General features: G+C 39.6%; 1 protein-coding gene and 2 long non-coding RNA genes across 3 annotated transcripts in view; 1 reads left to right on the top strand and 2 right to left on the bottom strand.

Moving 5' to 3' along the window:
* The window catches only part of LOC107988850 (uncharacterized), a 5,809-nt gene extending 4,308 nt beyond the window's left edge, over nucleotides 1–1,501 (bottom strand). Inside the window, exon 1 of the long non-coding RNA XR_003050241.1 lies at nucleotides 1,039–1,501. This is a non-coding gene — a long non-coding RNA (uncharacterized LOC107988850). The remainder of the gene's footprint in view (nucleotides 1–1,038) is intronic.
* Nucleotides 1,502–4,361: 2,860 nt separating this feature from the next.
* Nucleotides 4,362–4,869, top strand: LOC112487288 (uncharacterized). The gene is made up of 2 exons (XR_003050240.1): nucleotides 4,362–4,487; nucleotides 4,537–4,869. It is a non-coding gene; the product is annotated as an uncharacterized LOC112487288 (long non-coding RNA).
* Nucleotides 4,870–5,021: 152 nt separating this feature from the next.
* The window catches only part of apaf1 (apoptotic peptidase activating factor 1), a 30,268-nt gene continuing 22,992 nt past the window's right edge, over nucleotides 5,022–12,297 (bottom strand). The window contains exon 27 of the mRNA XM_008315542.3: nucleotides 5,022–5,327. Coding sequence (XP_008313764.1) covers nucleotides 5,181–5,327 — 147 coding nt within the window. The 3' untranslated portion in view covers nucleotides 5,022–5,180. The remainder of the gene's footprint in view (nucleotides 5,328–12,297) is intronic.

Genomic DNA, 12,297 nt, shown 5'->3' with positions numbered 1-12,297 from the left:
TGTAACCCCCCCGGCCGGCGAGCGGTTTTTAAAATTCCCTGCGGCGGGGGCCTGCAGTCGTCTCTTGGTGGGGGCCAAATGGAAGCATCAAGCTCCGTCTGGAGCCGTTTGTCTGTGCAGATGTGCTCGCGGAGGTTTTATCTGCTGAGAGCAGCACCTTGCTCCCTCCTCAAAGCTGCTGCTTCATAATTCCTCAGCGCCTCTACAGCTGACATGGTGCAATTTAAAGCCAGGCTGAGTGACGGGAGCTGTGTGGCGGAGGAGGCTACAGACAAACATCACTGACAAATGAGTGGCGGACCTAGAATTGGTCGTTTAATTTGAATAAATGCTGTTTTTATGTTTGTGTGGATTAGGAATGATTTACACTTCAAAACAGACTTTGATCGAAGTAAAGATAATTAAGTTTGCATTGAGTAAATGATCAAAGATAAGAAGAGAAAATACAAAAAACAAAATTGCGACGAGAACGTTAACACAGAATTAGCGCCATATTTGTAGGATAAAACTAACACCAATGACTGAATGTAGTTTAAATAGATGAAAGTTGATCAAGTTAAACTATGATTAAGCTTCAACATGGAAAAATGTTCATAATTCGTCCAGCTAAAATCACTAAGTTTGACAACATAGCAAAAGAGTTCAAAACAAAATGAAGTTTAGAATCACTAAAGTTCAGGATTTGCAAAATTGGATGAAGAAACATGTTTTTGTTTAAAAATAAAGATTAAACAGATTCAAAATAAAAAACAATAGCAAAGTAAATTAGCCAGGAAATAGCTAGCAGCTAGTTGTAGCATAGCAAATTATTATGTAATACCAGGCTCCAGACTAACTTTTTAAACCATTCATCTGAAATTGTCCCCAAATATAATTTGAACCGTCCCAACATGAATGCATGTCATATATAGCGTCTGTTAAGACATAATTACAGACATTTTGTGCCATTAATACCTGTCCAATCTGCGCCCTGGCTCTGAAACACACCAACTGTATTTAGGTTTGTTATGGTGGGTGAAGCCAAGAGTGTGTTGTTACCTTCGTCAACCTTCTCACTCCCATCTGTCCCGATCAGTCAGAGAAGGTGAAGCTGAAAACGAGAAGTGGGAACCTAGCCCACTTGGAATGGGTTCGGGTTTTCAGCCTCCGTACACCAAGACGACAGCAGCAAAGGTGGAGGAGAAGATGGTGTTTGTCTGATCCAAGGGCTGCCAGGAGGAGAAACCAATGATTGGCCAAGGTCAGGAGGAATAACACACAAACACACACACACACATATGCAGACTAGGGTTGGGCATCGGGAAAAGTACTATTTGATAAACATACTGAAATATGTATGAAAACAAATGTGCAGCAAAATGCTAAGTGTCTAACTAGCTAACTACTTGTTGTCGTAAACCAGTGACTCTCAATTATTTTCTGTCATGCCCTCCCTTGGAAATTGAAATACTATTTAGAACTTGATAACATGTACATTTTTATCTGTACAAACCACTGTATGAGTTGCTGCCACCTAGTGACTGGAGGCTTGTTATCATACAAGTATTACAGCAGTGGGACACTTATGTCCAGCATGCCATATTCCATTGGAAGTCCCTCACGCCCACCCTGGAACCTCACTGTGCCCCCCCCCCACCACCACCACCACCACGGGGACCCACCCCAATATTTGAGACGTACTGTGTTAAAGACATGACATTCGTCTGGGTCGTGGCTGAGACCAAGGATTAACAGAGTGAGACTGACGAAGGTGAGTGAAGAAATAAAGAGGAAACAACGTAAAAGCCTCAGTGAACGAGAGAACCACAGACGTACGACAGGAAATTCCTGGAGCCAGCAGAGGCAAGAAAAGAGTGTGTGGTGTGTGTGTGTGTGTGTATCGACACTCAGGCAACGAGAAAGGCTATAATTACTGCAGCAGCAGACAAAGATTAATTAAGTAGGAGAGGATCAGAATTAATGAGGTTAACACAAAAAGTGAAGCAGTCTTAAAAGAGACCTCTTGTAGCCAGTGTCCCAGTGGAGGCAGCACTGAGCACAAACATCTGTGTTAACGAGGAGGAAGCCAAAAAAAAAATAAAAATCAATAATGTCCTGGTGCATGGAAAGAAGAATTACAGAAAACCTGAGCTGCTGGATTCCAAGTTAAACCTGACTTTAAGGACGTTGTTGTTACTAGAAAGTGGGAAATAAAACCCGACTTTGGTGAAATGTCTTCCTGTCAGACATCAGCCTCAGGCTGCTGAAACTGCACTAAGCTGCACTTATGGAGTGAGTTAAACTCTGTATTTTCTACGAGTCACACCAGCCAAAAAATGCATAATGAAAAAAAAAACAAAACACCACACCAACAAAAGGATGAAAAAAAAAAAGTGACTTACAGGAATTGTTGTTAGAGCTGCCTGTTTTCCTGTCTTGGCTGCTGGATGGAGAGAGTGTGGTCACAGTCACCTGTGTCTCTGTCATTAGTCTAACTCATGTCATCTGGTGCCCTGGGTAACACAGACCTCTCTCCTTCACTCTGTCTTGGTGGAATCATTGTTTACATAAAATGTTTATACTTTTTCAAATATCTGTGTTAGAAATACCTAAAAGTTTTCTGAGAATTGAAAATGTGGTAGTGAAAACAGTTAAATATGAATTTACCTCAAGAACAATTTTGTAAAATCTCAGGAAAAAAAAAAGTGATACTTACCTACGTGGGTGGTAAATTATCAGCATTATTTCACTGGGAAACAAATTCATGATCAGTTCAGTTCGTCTCAAGGTGTAAACGAATGTTCTGTGAATCTGGAGTGAAGGGTGAAGATGACGTAAGAACAGCTGAGAGAACGAAGAGCAGGAAGAAGAACGTCTTCTGTAAAATCACATCATGCATGTAACACGTTGAACAAGTCAGGACTTCAAAATACTAAAATGAACAGAGGCGTACGAGGATACTTACAGGTGACGTCGTTTAATTGTAAACACCTTCATTTAGCATTACAGCACAGTGTACAAAAAAAAAACCAAGATGAAACGTCCGGTCAGGAAGTTAATTTGCTGATTGAAAGTCAAAAGTTAAAAACCTGAGATACACATATGCTTTTCACAGTACATTTAGAAAGTAAACATTAACTACGACCAGTCATGTGATTAACCTGGTTTAAATAATCTGAATCAGATTCAGTTGTAGTTCTGTCCTCACAGGTCAGATTGTTCTAGAAATCCTACCTCCATACCTCAAAAGCTTTGTTCGAGATTGTAAGAGTTGCTTCACAGTGCGACAACTAGTAATAAAATCTAAGAAAAAGACAATTATCACCTGAGCATTTCTTAAGACTATTGGTGTAACTGACGGACGTGCACCGCCGAAGACTATTGGTGTAACTGACGGACGTGAACCGCCGTTTAAACCTTGAAAATTCAAAGTATTGTGTGTGTGTAATGTGATTCCATTTTGGTTCTTTTTTGTGCTTTGAAAATTCAAAGTGATTCAATGAAAACACTTATTTTATATTGTCCCACATCAGCACCATATATGTACGTACAGAAAGGTACTTGAAAGAAAACATGCTTGACAAAATTAACTGTGCAAGTGCATCAAAAATGATGAATCAACAAACAACTCAAAACTTAGGCCAGAGTCGGTGCTGATTTCTCTGCAAAAATAGACAGGAACTGTTATCTGTCCATTAAATGCTGCTCTGTGACCCATCTTTCGGTCATGACCCGCAACTTGAGAAACACAAAAGCCTAAAAGAGTTCGTAATTCGTGTCAACATATTAAATAGTAATAGTCATTCAAAGTTTTCCCTTTTGTTTCAAATCAAACTCTAATATATATTTTTTTAACTACACTATTTAATTTTTTAAAAATAAAATATTTAAATGTTTAAACTTAATTTATGACATTTTTGTACCATCAGGATTACAAAAACATTTTTACATTTAAATAAGTCACAATAAAAATGTTATCCTTACTTTCATCATTTATCAGTGTAGATGCAGTTTGGTTCATGCTGGTGAAGATGAGAATCATGCAAACAACGAGCTTGTTTACGCAGATCAAAGTCACATATTATCAAATATTGTATTATGTATTAGAAAAACATGATTTCATTTTTTATAAAAATGTGGTATAAATCATGCAAAAGATTGTCAGGAGTTTTTTAAAACTCTAATGCTGGCTTTGTTTTTTTAGATATGTTTCGTCATATAGAAAATTTGTCAAAAAAAACTTCACATTTGTCTCTGTTTTCAACACAACTTTTCACCATTCTGCACATTTGTTCCTCATTGTATAACTCCATAAAGTCAAAGTCTTCGGGGGTCAAAGAGTATATTGCCGAGTAGGCGAGGAGTTACTGCCCCCTAATGGAGCTTGTGGTTGAGCCTAGCAGAAGTAGAAAAGTTGTTCCTGTAGCTTTAAGACGCAGGTTAGCTTTCTGTAAGCGATGGTTGTTGGGTTTACTGTCTGTAGAAGCAGTACAGTGGCAATAAAGGAGGTTCTCTTCATGTTCTCAAGTTCACTGCAGTACAGTGGCAATAAAGGAGGTTCTCTTCCTGTTCTTCTTCATGAAAAAAGTTCACTGGACTCCTGTAAGCTAATCTGTGGTTTGATTTGTGATGAAAAAATTGCATTGATGTTTCTCATAAGGGATAATTCAATGAACACATGTCCTCACTTCAGGCTGTGGCTGGTGTTTGATGTTGTTGTTTCACCAGTTTCCTGGTGTTTCTACACATGAGGGGAAATCGACAATTTGTGTGGCTTTAGCTATGGTTGATGGTGAAATGAAACTCGCTTCTTCCTCACTCATCTTGACATTAGGAAAACCACACAAACAATAAGGAGCAGAAGTTGCACAAATGTCATCCAGTTGTTGACAAAAATCGAAAAGGGACACACTTCATGTGAAGAGAGTTTGAAAACAAGAAAAAGAATTTGAGGATCCTGAAGTCGTTCCAAGTATAAAACTTTGCACTCTCACATTAACAGGTCACAGTTGGGTCAAGGAGACCACACGGCTGACCCTCACCCCTCTGGACTGAAAGTGCTGGTCTATTAGTGGAGGTTCTGGGCCTCATTGCTCCTTACAGCTGCTCCTCCAATCTGGACCCAGTTGAGTTGAACAGCAGAAATTAAGTCAGGAGCTAAATTAATGTAAATTTTTTTTTTGTTTCATTCCGTGTCTTCCTCAGACCACTCTCTGCAAGACGTAGAGAAAACCAATGCTGTCCACTGTGACGAAGGTGGAGAAGTCCGACGACACGTGGATCCTTTTGAGAGCGTTTCCCCTCGGGAAGAAAGTCTGCAAGGCCTCGCCTCGCTCCACATCCCACCACTGCAGACAAAGAGAGAAAGATCATTCTCAGTGTTTCGACACCAGGACCAACACATCAGTCATTTTGGTTGTTATTCCACTTTGATTTCTTCTTTTTCACTGAAACTGAAAGGAAGTCATCAGTGTTTATCAGTGAAAGTCCAATCTTCTGTTGGTCCCTCACCCCCCTACAGGCGGTTCTGCGTAATCTCGGCTTAAAGTTTGACATTTTCCCCCAAAGCTCCATCTCACTGTGATGACTCATCAAAGCCAAACAAAGTCCATTATTTATAGCCTGGGATTAATGTGAGTGTGTGTGTGTGTGTGTGTGTTGAGAATCTTTCTTGTGAGTTTTAGTTGTTATTTCTGAAGCTTTGTTAATAGCATAAAGATCTAAATTTGAGTATGACTAAAATAGATTTTAGAGTAGTGGTGGGCACAATTAGGACTTAACCTAAAATATAGGGAAAAATATATTTATATTATTATATATATTTTGCCATATCTGAACCCTTTACACCACATACTGTATGTCAAACACAAGGCCAATGGATCAAATCCAAACCACCTCATCATTTTATGTCTTAATTTTTTTTTGTCTTAAAAGTCTATTGTATAGAGTCTAATGTGTTCAAATTTGCTCTCTATAACATATGCATGGCACTTTGTTCTTATGCTTCTGTGAGTTTACCATTAACTACATCTCTCATAATGCCTGTTAGATTCATGACCTGCCTCGTTGCATTCTTGCTAATCACTAGACAATTCACTAAAACAGACAAACATTGTCCCCCATCTGAGACCTGTGAGCAATTTCTGACCCTTGAGTGATCGAGTTCCTGCTTTACACTGTGTGAACAGGACTTTAACTGTTGGCAAAATTAATATTACTATGTCCCTTAAAGAAAGACAGATGTAAAAGACAAGATAAAGGGGAAATTGATAGCGAGGCTGTGGTGATAAAACAAGGAAACAGACATAGTTTGGAGACCAGGCCAACTGGCTGTGAATAGCTGCCAACGCACTGTAAAGACAAGGAATACATTAAACTCAACCACCTGCAAAGAAATTCATTTCTGTATAAATATAATAACTAATAATAATAATAAAGAGAGAAATATAATAACTAATAATAATAATAAAGAAAGAAAAAAAAAGTGAAAAACAATTTGATAAAATAAAGCTTTGGGTGAAGGAAGATGAAATAACAACACAAAGTGTGTTTCTGAAAGCTGTGGCGAGGGAACACAGTTGGTATGTAAGAGCGTCCTCGGAGCAGACGCTGATGTGCTGATGTCAACAGGATCACCTGAGGACTTTGATTCATGACAGAGCTGCAGAGGCACGTAGACGCTAAACGACTGTAGAGTATGAACCAACATCCCTGAGACATCGCTGCTGCTGCTGCTGCTCGGAGGACAATACCCCTGGGTGTCTTTACTCTGTGTGTTTGTGCGAAAAACCATCTTAGCTTTTGTGTTCCTCACAGTAGCCAGAGCCACTTTCCTAACCACCAGTATCTTCTCTGCCTCCTGTGCTGCGGCTGCTGAAATTAAGTTGACGAATGGCAGGGACACAGAGCAGCCACGGTGTGTGCTGTACAGCGGAGGAATACTAATGGAAAAGAAAGAGACGTGGACCTGCAGAGACGTGGACCTGCAGAGACCTGACCGGATTAACGTGGATTAACAACCACAGGCTGTAGTTCTATACAGGAGGTAATCGCTTTACAACGTCCTCAACCTACGGTGTTTTGTGGTTACGTCGCCAGCTCCCATACGTTTTTTTAGGAAAGTATTGTTCCATCATGCCGATGTACGGGAAATAGTTGGCAAGTGGAATGGACGAATATGTTATCTGTTCTCATTTCCTTTTATTTTTCTTTTCTAGGCCTTTGTTCTTCCCCTTCTCTTCCTTGTGTATCTTTACTATTTTGATGCCCTTCTTCCAGGTTTTCTTTTCTGTTTATCTTTGTTCTCCAGTGGAACATACCTTTTCCTGTTCTTTTTACGTCCCTTTAGTATTTCTTTCCTTCTTTTATTGTTTTCTTTCATTCACTTTTTAACAGCTGGACTCTGTTCCACCCACCATCTTGCGCTCCTTCAGGGCAATAGTGGCTTGGTGGTTAAGGAAGCCGACTTGGTTCCGGAGGGTTTCGGGTTTGAGTCCACCAGCTGCCACTGAGCTGCACTGAGGTGCTCTGAGCATGGCACCGTCCCCACACACTGCTGCCCACTGTTCACTTTGGTGATGGGTTAAAAGCGGAGGTCACGTTTGGTTGTGTGCAGTGGTGAGCTGTGTCACAATGACAAGGAGTTCACTTTCCTTCCTTCTTAATTCCATCCACCCGTCTTCTCTGTAGATTTTCCACATCAAACATAATCCCTCTGTATATTTAACTACATCCACAATATCCACTTATTTTGGCAGAAGTAAAGACAGAACAACTGGTGACAGAAGCCCAGTGAACCCTTATCACATCCACCCGTGTGTGTCTAGATAAGCTGCCTCTCAGCGTCACTCTGATGGACACATGTGTCAAAAATCGTATCTACGAAAAGCCAGGATTAATTCCACATCCCAGTGTGTGTTAGGGTTCATCTCAATTTATTCATGCAAACATAGCAGCGGGGCCGTCACATCTCCTCAGACGGATCTGAAATTAGTTGATGGAAAATTACATAATGGAAACACCTGACCGTGTGTCCAGGGACCAGGAGACGCTCACATATGAGCCAGCCTGTAGTTTTACACAAGGATGGACAGGAAGTAATTCATCTTTCCTTCCTACAGAAATAGATCACGTTCGGAGACCAGCGGGAATTGCTACGGGTTCGACGCGGTTTTACGAGAAAACACAAGACTGGAGCGATGAACAGCGGGGAGGAAGGAGTGAAGGGATTAAAGAAGGAGGAGGCAATGGGAGGAGCAGATTCAGGAGATTTTGCAAGGGCAACCACTATTTCAGAAAGAGGTGAGGGATTTAGTGTTTGCTTGTGTGGATTTTTGTTTGTGGGTGTTAAGGCCAATGTGTCTCACTGTGAAGGAAACAGTTTGATACTGAATTATTCAAGGCTCCATCCACTGAAAAATTGATGATCAGACAATTAACAGCACGTTTTTTTGCCCTCTTTCTTCCCCCTCCCTTTTTTGCCCTCTTTCTTTCCCCCTCCCTTTTTTTTTTTTATAATTTGATCTATGTTGTCTTTTACATCTCTCTCACAATCTTCTCTTCTCTGTCAATCTATAGTGCCATAAAAAGAATAAAAGATTCAGCCTAGAAAGGAGATTAAGTGACACTGAAAGAGGGGAGAAAAAAAAACACGCTAGTGGGTTAAAAAAAGAGCTGCTGAGTAGGAAAAAAGACAGAGTCATAAAAGAAGAAAAATGATCATGTAAGAGAGACACAGAGGAAACTAATAAAGAGAACAGAAAGGGATGAAGCACAGACTAAAGCCTGGAAATAAGATTTGGTCGATATGAACCCAGTCAGTAAATGAAAAGAGGGTTGTGTTCACAGACCGACGCTGGTGTGACAAAAGACAAAAGACAAAAAAAAAAAGAAAGCTGTTATAAATGATGCTCGCTACATTTCTTTATTTGCCAAGCTTATGCTCAATGCTAAGCACTGAAAACTAGGTGATCGTAATTTAATATTTTATAGTGAAATCTTATGGGCGGCAATAAAAAAATGAACAGCCAGAAGAAGACATTAACAGAAATGTCAGAACAGAAGACTGAAAGAAAAACTTCACCTGTGAGAAATTAATTTGAATGGAAAACATTTGCTTACCGTGTCAAAAAAAAGTGATTTATCATGATTTAATAATTACAATACTCTTTTAAAATTTTAAAAATCCAAACCCATTTTTATCAAAGGCAAATGTTCCACATATCAGAACAACTGGAAAAAACTCAAGCTCTTCCACTGTTTTCAAAATTGTTAATATTGAAGTCACTTTTTAGCTTGCTTGCTAACAGCAAAACCACACGGTACAACTGGTTTTGCTGAGTGGACAATAATAAAGAGCTTTCTTTTCCACCACCAACATAAAAGAGATATTAAAATGAGTAAAACATACGAGCAAAAAATGAATGAGAAAAAAATGAACAGGAAAAGAGCTGATGTAAGAGAAGGCAGTTGTCTCTGATCACCCATCTTCCTTCTGCTTCATTTTATATTCTTGCCATTGGCGTTCACATAAGTGCACACACACACACACACAAACTTATTCTTCAGCCAGAAAGACTATTAACCCTGGCTTAATGAGCAGCGGAGGGGAAACAACTGCCTCCCAGAGACAGATAAATATTTCACCACCCTGTTTTTATATCCGACAACAAGAGCCCAGAAACCAGGCCAAGTTCACGGCACGCTCAACTCTCAATGCTACAACTTTCTTTTCCTCGTGCAGGAGGGGAAAAAACAAAAATGTAAATGTGGAAGCAAAGTCAAGGAAATATGGAAAAAGAATTTCTGCCGCAGATGAATTTGGACCTCACAAAGACGAACATGAAGAAACCAGGAGAAAAAGATGGTTAAAAAACCAAAGAATGAAACAGAAATACTGGCCCTCCTCTGTATCTCAGTGTTTGTAGTTATTTTTAGAGGTAGAATGCGCTGCTATGGTGAAACAGCAACGTCGGATACTTACATCTGACAGAGTGAAGTGAGGAAAACAGTGACTGCCGTGCAACAGCACAGTGTCATGTGGATACAGCTCCGTTTTACTTTAACTCCGTTTAAAGTAAGATTGTGCAATCTTCTCCCTGTGGTGGTTCACTTCAGAACATAATGTTTTTCTTCCGAATACTGCATAAAGGACTGGAGTGTATTGACGTATTGTAAGGATCTACGTCAGTGCCATGCAATTATACGGTACATAAAGTTGGGCAGATTTTTAAAACAAGAAAGTCAGGTGGGCCAGAAACTTTCAGAGGCTAAAAAAGTTAGCATAACAAATAATGTATTGAAAAAAAAAAAAAAACTTTTCTTACTTTGCAAAATAAACACATCCCCAATGTCGAACCAACAATTTTCAAAGGCAATTTCACATTTTTTGCTTTGAGAGCAACATGTTGCTGTTATCACTTTCACACACACAAGTGACTTGCATCATGCTAGGCTACCGAGAACATTGTAATCCCCCCCCCCCCCCGCCCCCCCCCGTCTCTTAAAGGAAGTTCTCTCTACACGCTCACTGTGTTCCCCTTGGTTCTTCTCCACATTTCTCAAATGATCACCTTCAGTTTGTGTCTTACATGGTGAAAATTATGGTGAAAATTACCGTTAAGGTGGATTTCAATTTAGATGACAAGAATGTAGTTAATCATTTTTATAGATCAAGCATTAATGCCAATCTGATCATAGCAATAACAGTGTCTGGAGTTTGATTTGTATTAAAAGGTTGGTCTGTTAATTAACACTGGTGCTCACAGCAAGAACATTCCTGGATTGATCGGGAGTTCAGTTCAAGCATCCGTGTCTTTTAATTCTATTTGCCAAAATTGCTATTGATTCACAAACACACAAACGAAATATTGAACAGTTTGACTTGATTAGAAACATCTGCCTCTCTCCTGCCACAGTCTAACGACACGCTGTCCTTAGCATTTGTAATTGTAATCATTAGATGGTCGTTTGGCTGGGATTGGCTCCAGCTCCTATTCACCACTCTCCAAGGACAAGGCAAGAAAATGAGTGACGTAAATTACTTCACACATATGGCTGACAATAATGGCTATCAATCTGAACCAATAAATATCCCTGTAATGTCTGTCCTCCAATTAATTCTAATGAAAAATGTTGAGCTGTTGCTCTCTACACAAGCTGTTCAATCATCTGATCAATGTTTTGCACAGAGATATGATCAGAGATTGCGAAAATATTTACATAGAGATTATCCAGTGTTAATATGTGGAAATGTTGACAGCTTGATAACCGTATCCTTCCTGTAAGGAAGACTAAACTCCTCCTCCTTGTGTGAGGACTCTTTTCTCCACCATCTGTGTCTTGATCTCTGACAGATTATCGAGCATCATCAGAAATCTCCAGAGAAAAGGTCAGTGCAATCTCTACACTTTGATGTCACTCTCAATCTCCAGCCTCCCTTTTCGCCTCCTCTATCTGGACACCTGCTTAGTGAGGTCATGGGCCATTAAAGCCATCAGTGATTCAGCTGCAGCAGCTGTGCTTTGTCACTTAGTTAGGACCCAGGGGTTTTTTAACTCTGCAATGAATTTAGACGAAAATCCTGAAATACAAATTGACTAAAGTGTGCAAAAACCACCAAAACTATATAGTGAATTATAAATGTGTCACTGTCACTGTCAGACAAAAATCTAGATCTAAAAAAAAAGCAAAATCATTGAATGGTGACACAGTCAATCATTAAGAAAAGTTTGGCAGAAATAGTTTAAGTTGGCTATAACCTATCCACCAATGGGGTAGAAGAGAGTCACAACATTTAAAAAGAAAATAATTTAAAAAAAAAAGGATGCAGGAAACGGAAAGATAACAGAAGAAAGACGCTTAGAATTGGAATTCTGAGAGGAACGCAGCTGCAGGAAAATACGCAATGAGAGTAAACGGAGGGTGAGAAGGTGAGATAGGGAAAAATTGTTTCCCTATTTTTTTGCTGTCAAAGCTCGGGTGATAAGTGATGTCTGACAACACCAGCGGTGGCAGGGGAGAAATGTCATTTCCAATTCTGCCATTCGTGAGGGAATACACTGTAGAGTAGTGTGTGTGTGTGTATAACAATGACCACAGGGTGTTTGAGTAAATAATTGTGTATATATATATATATATATATATGTGTGTGTGTGTGTGTGTGTGTGTGTGTGTGTTTGTGAGTCAAGGAAATAAAAACAACAGGGAATAAAAACTGTTGTTGGCCTTGGTATTTCTGGGAATAGTGAGAATCTGATTTCATTTAATGGTTTGTTCATGTTTTTTTCATTATCCCTTAGGTAAAAGAAATACTTTTTT

This window comes from Cynoglossus semilaevis, chromosome 8 (genome assembly GCF_000523025.1).
Source record: "Cynoglossus semilaevis isolate Cse_v1.0 chromosome 8, Cse_v1.0, whole genome shotgun sequence".
NCBI classification, from domain to species: Eukaryota; Metazoa; Chordata; class Actinopteri; order Pleuronectiformes; family Cynoglossidae; genus Cynoglossus; species Cynoglossus semilaevis.
This window is presented reverse-complemented; position numbering and strand designations above follow the sequence as displayed.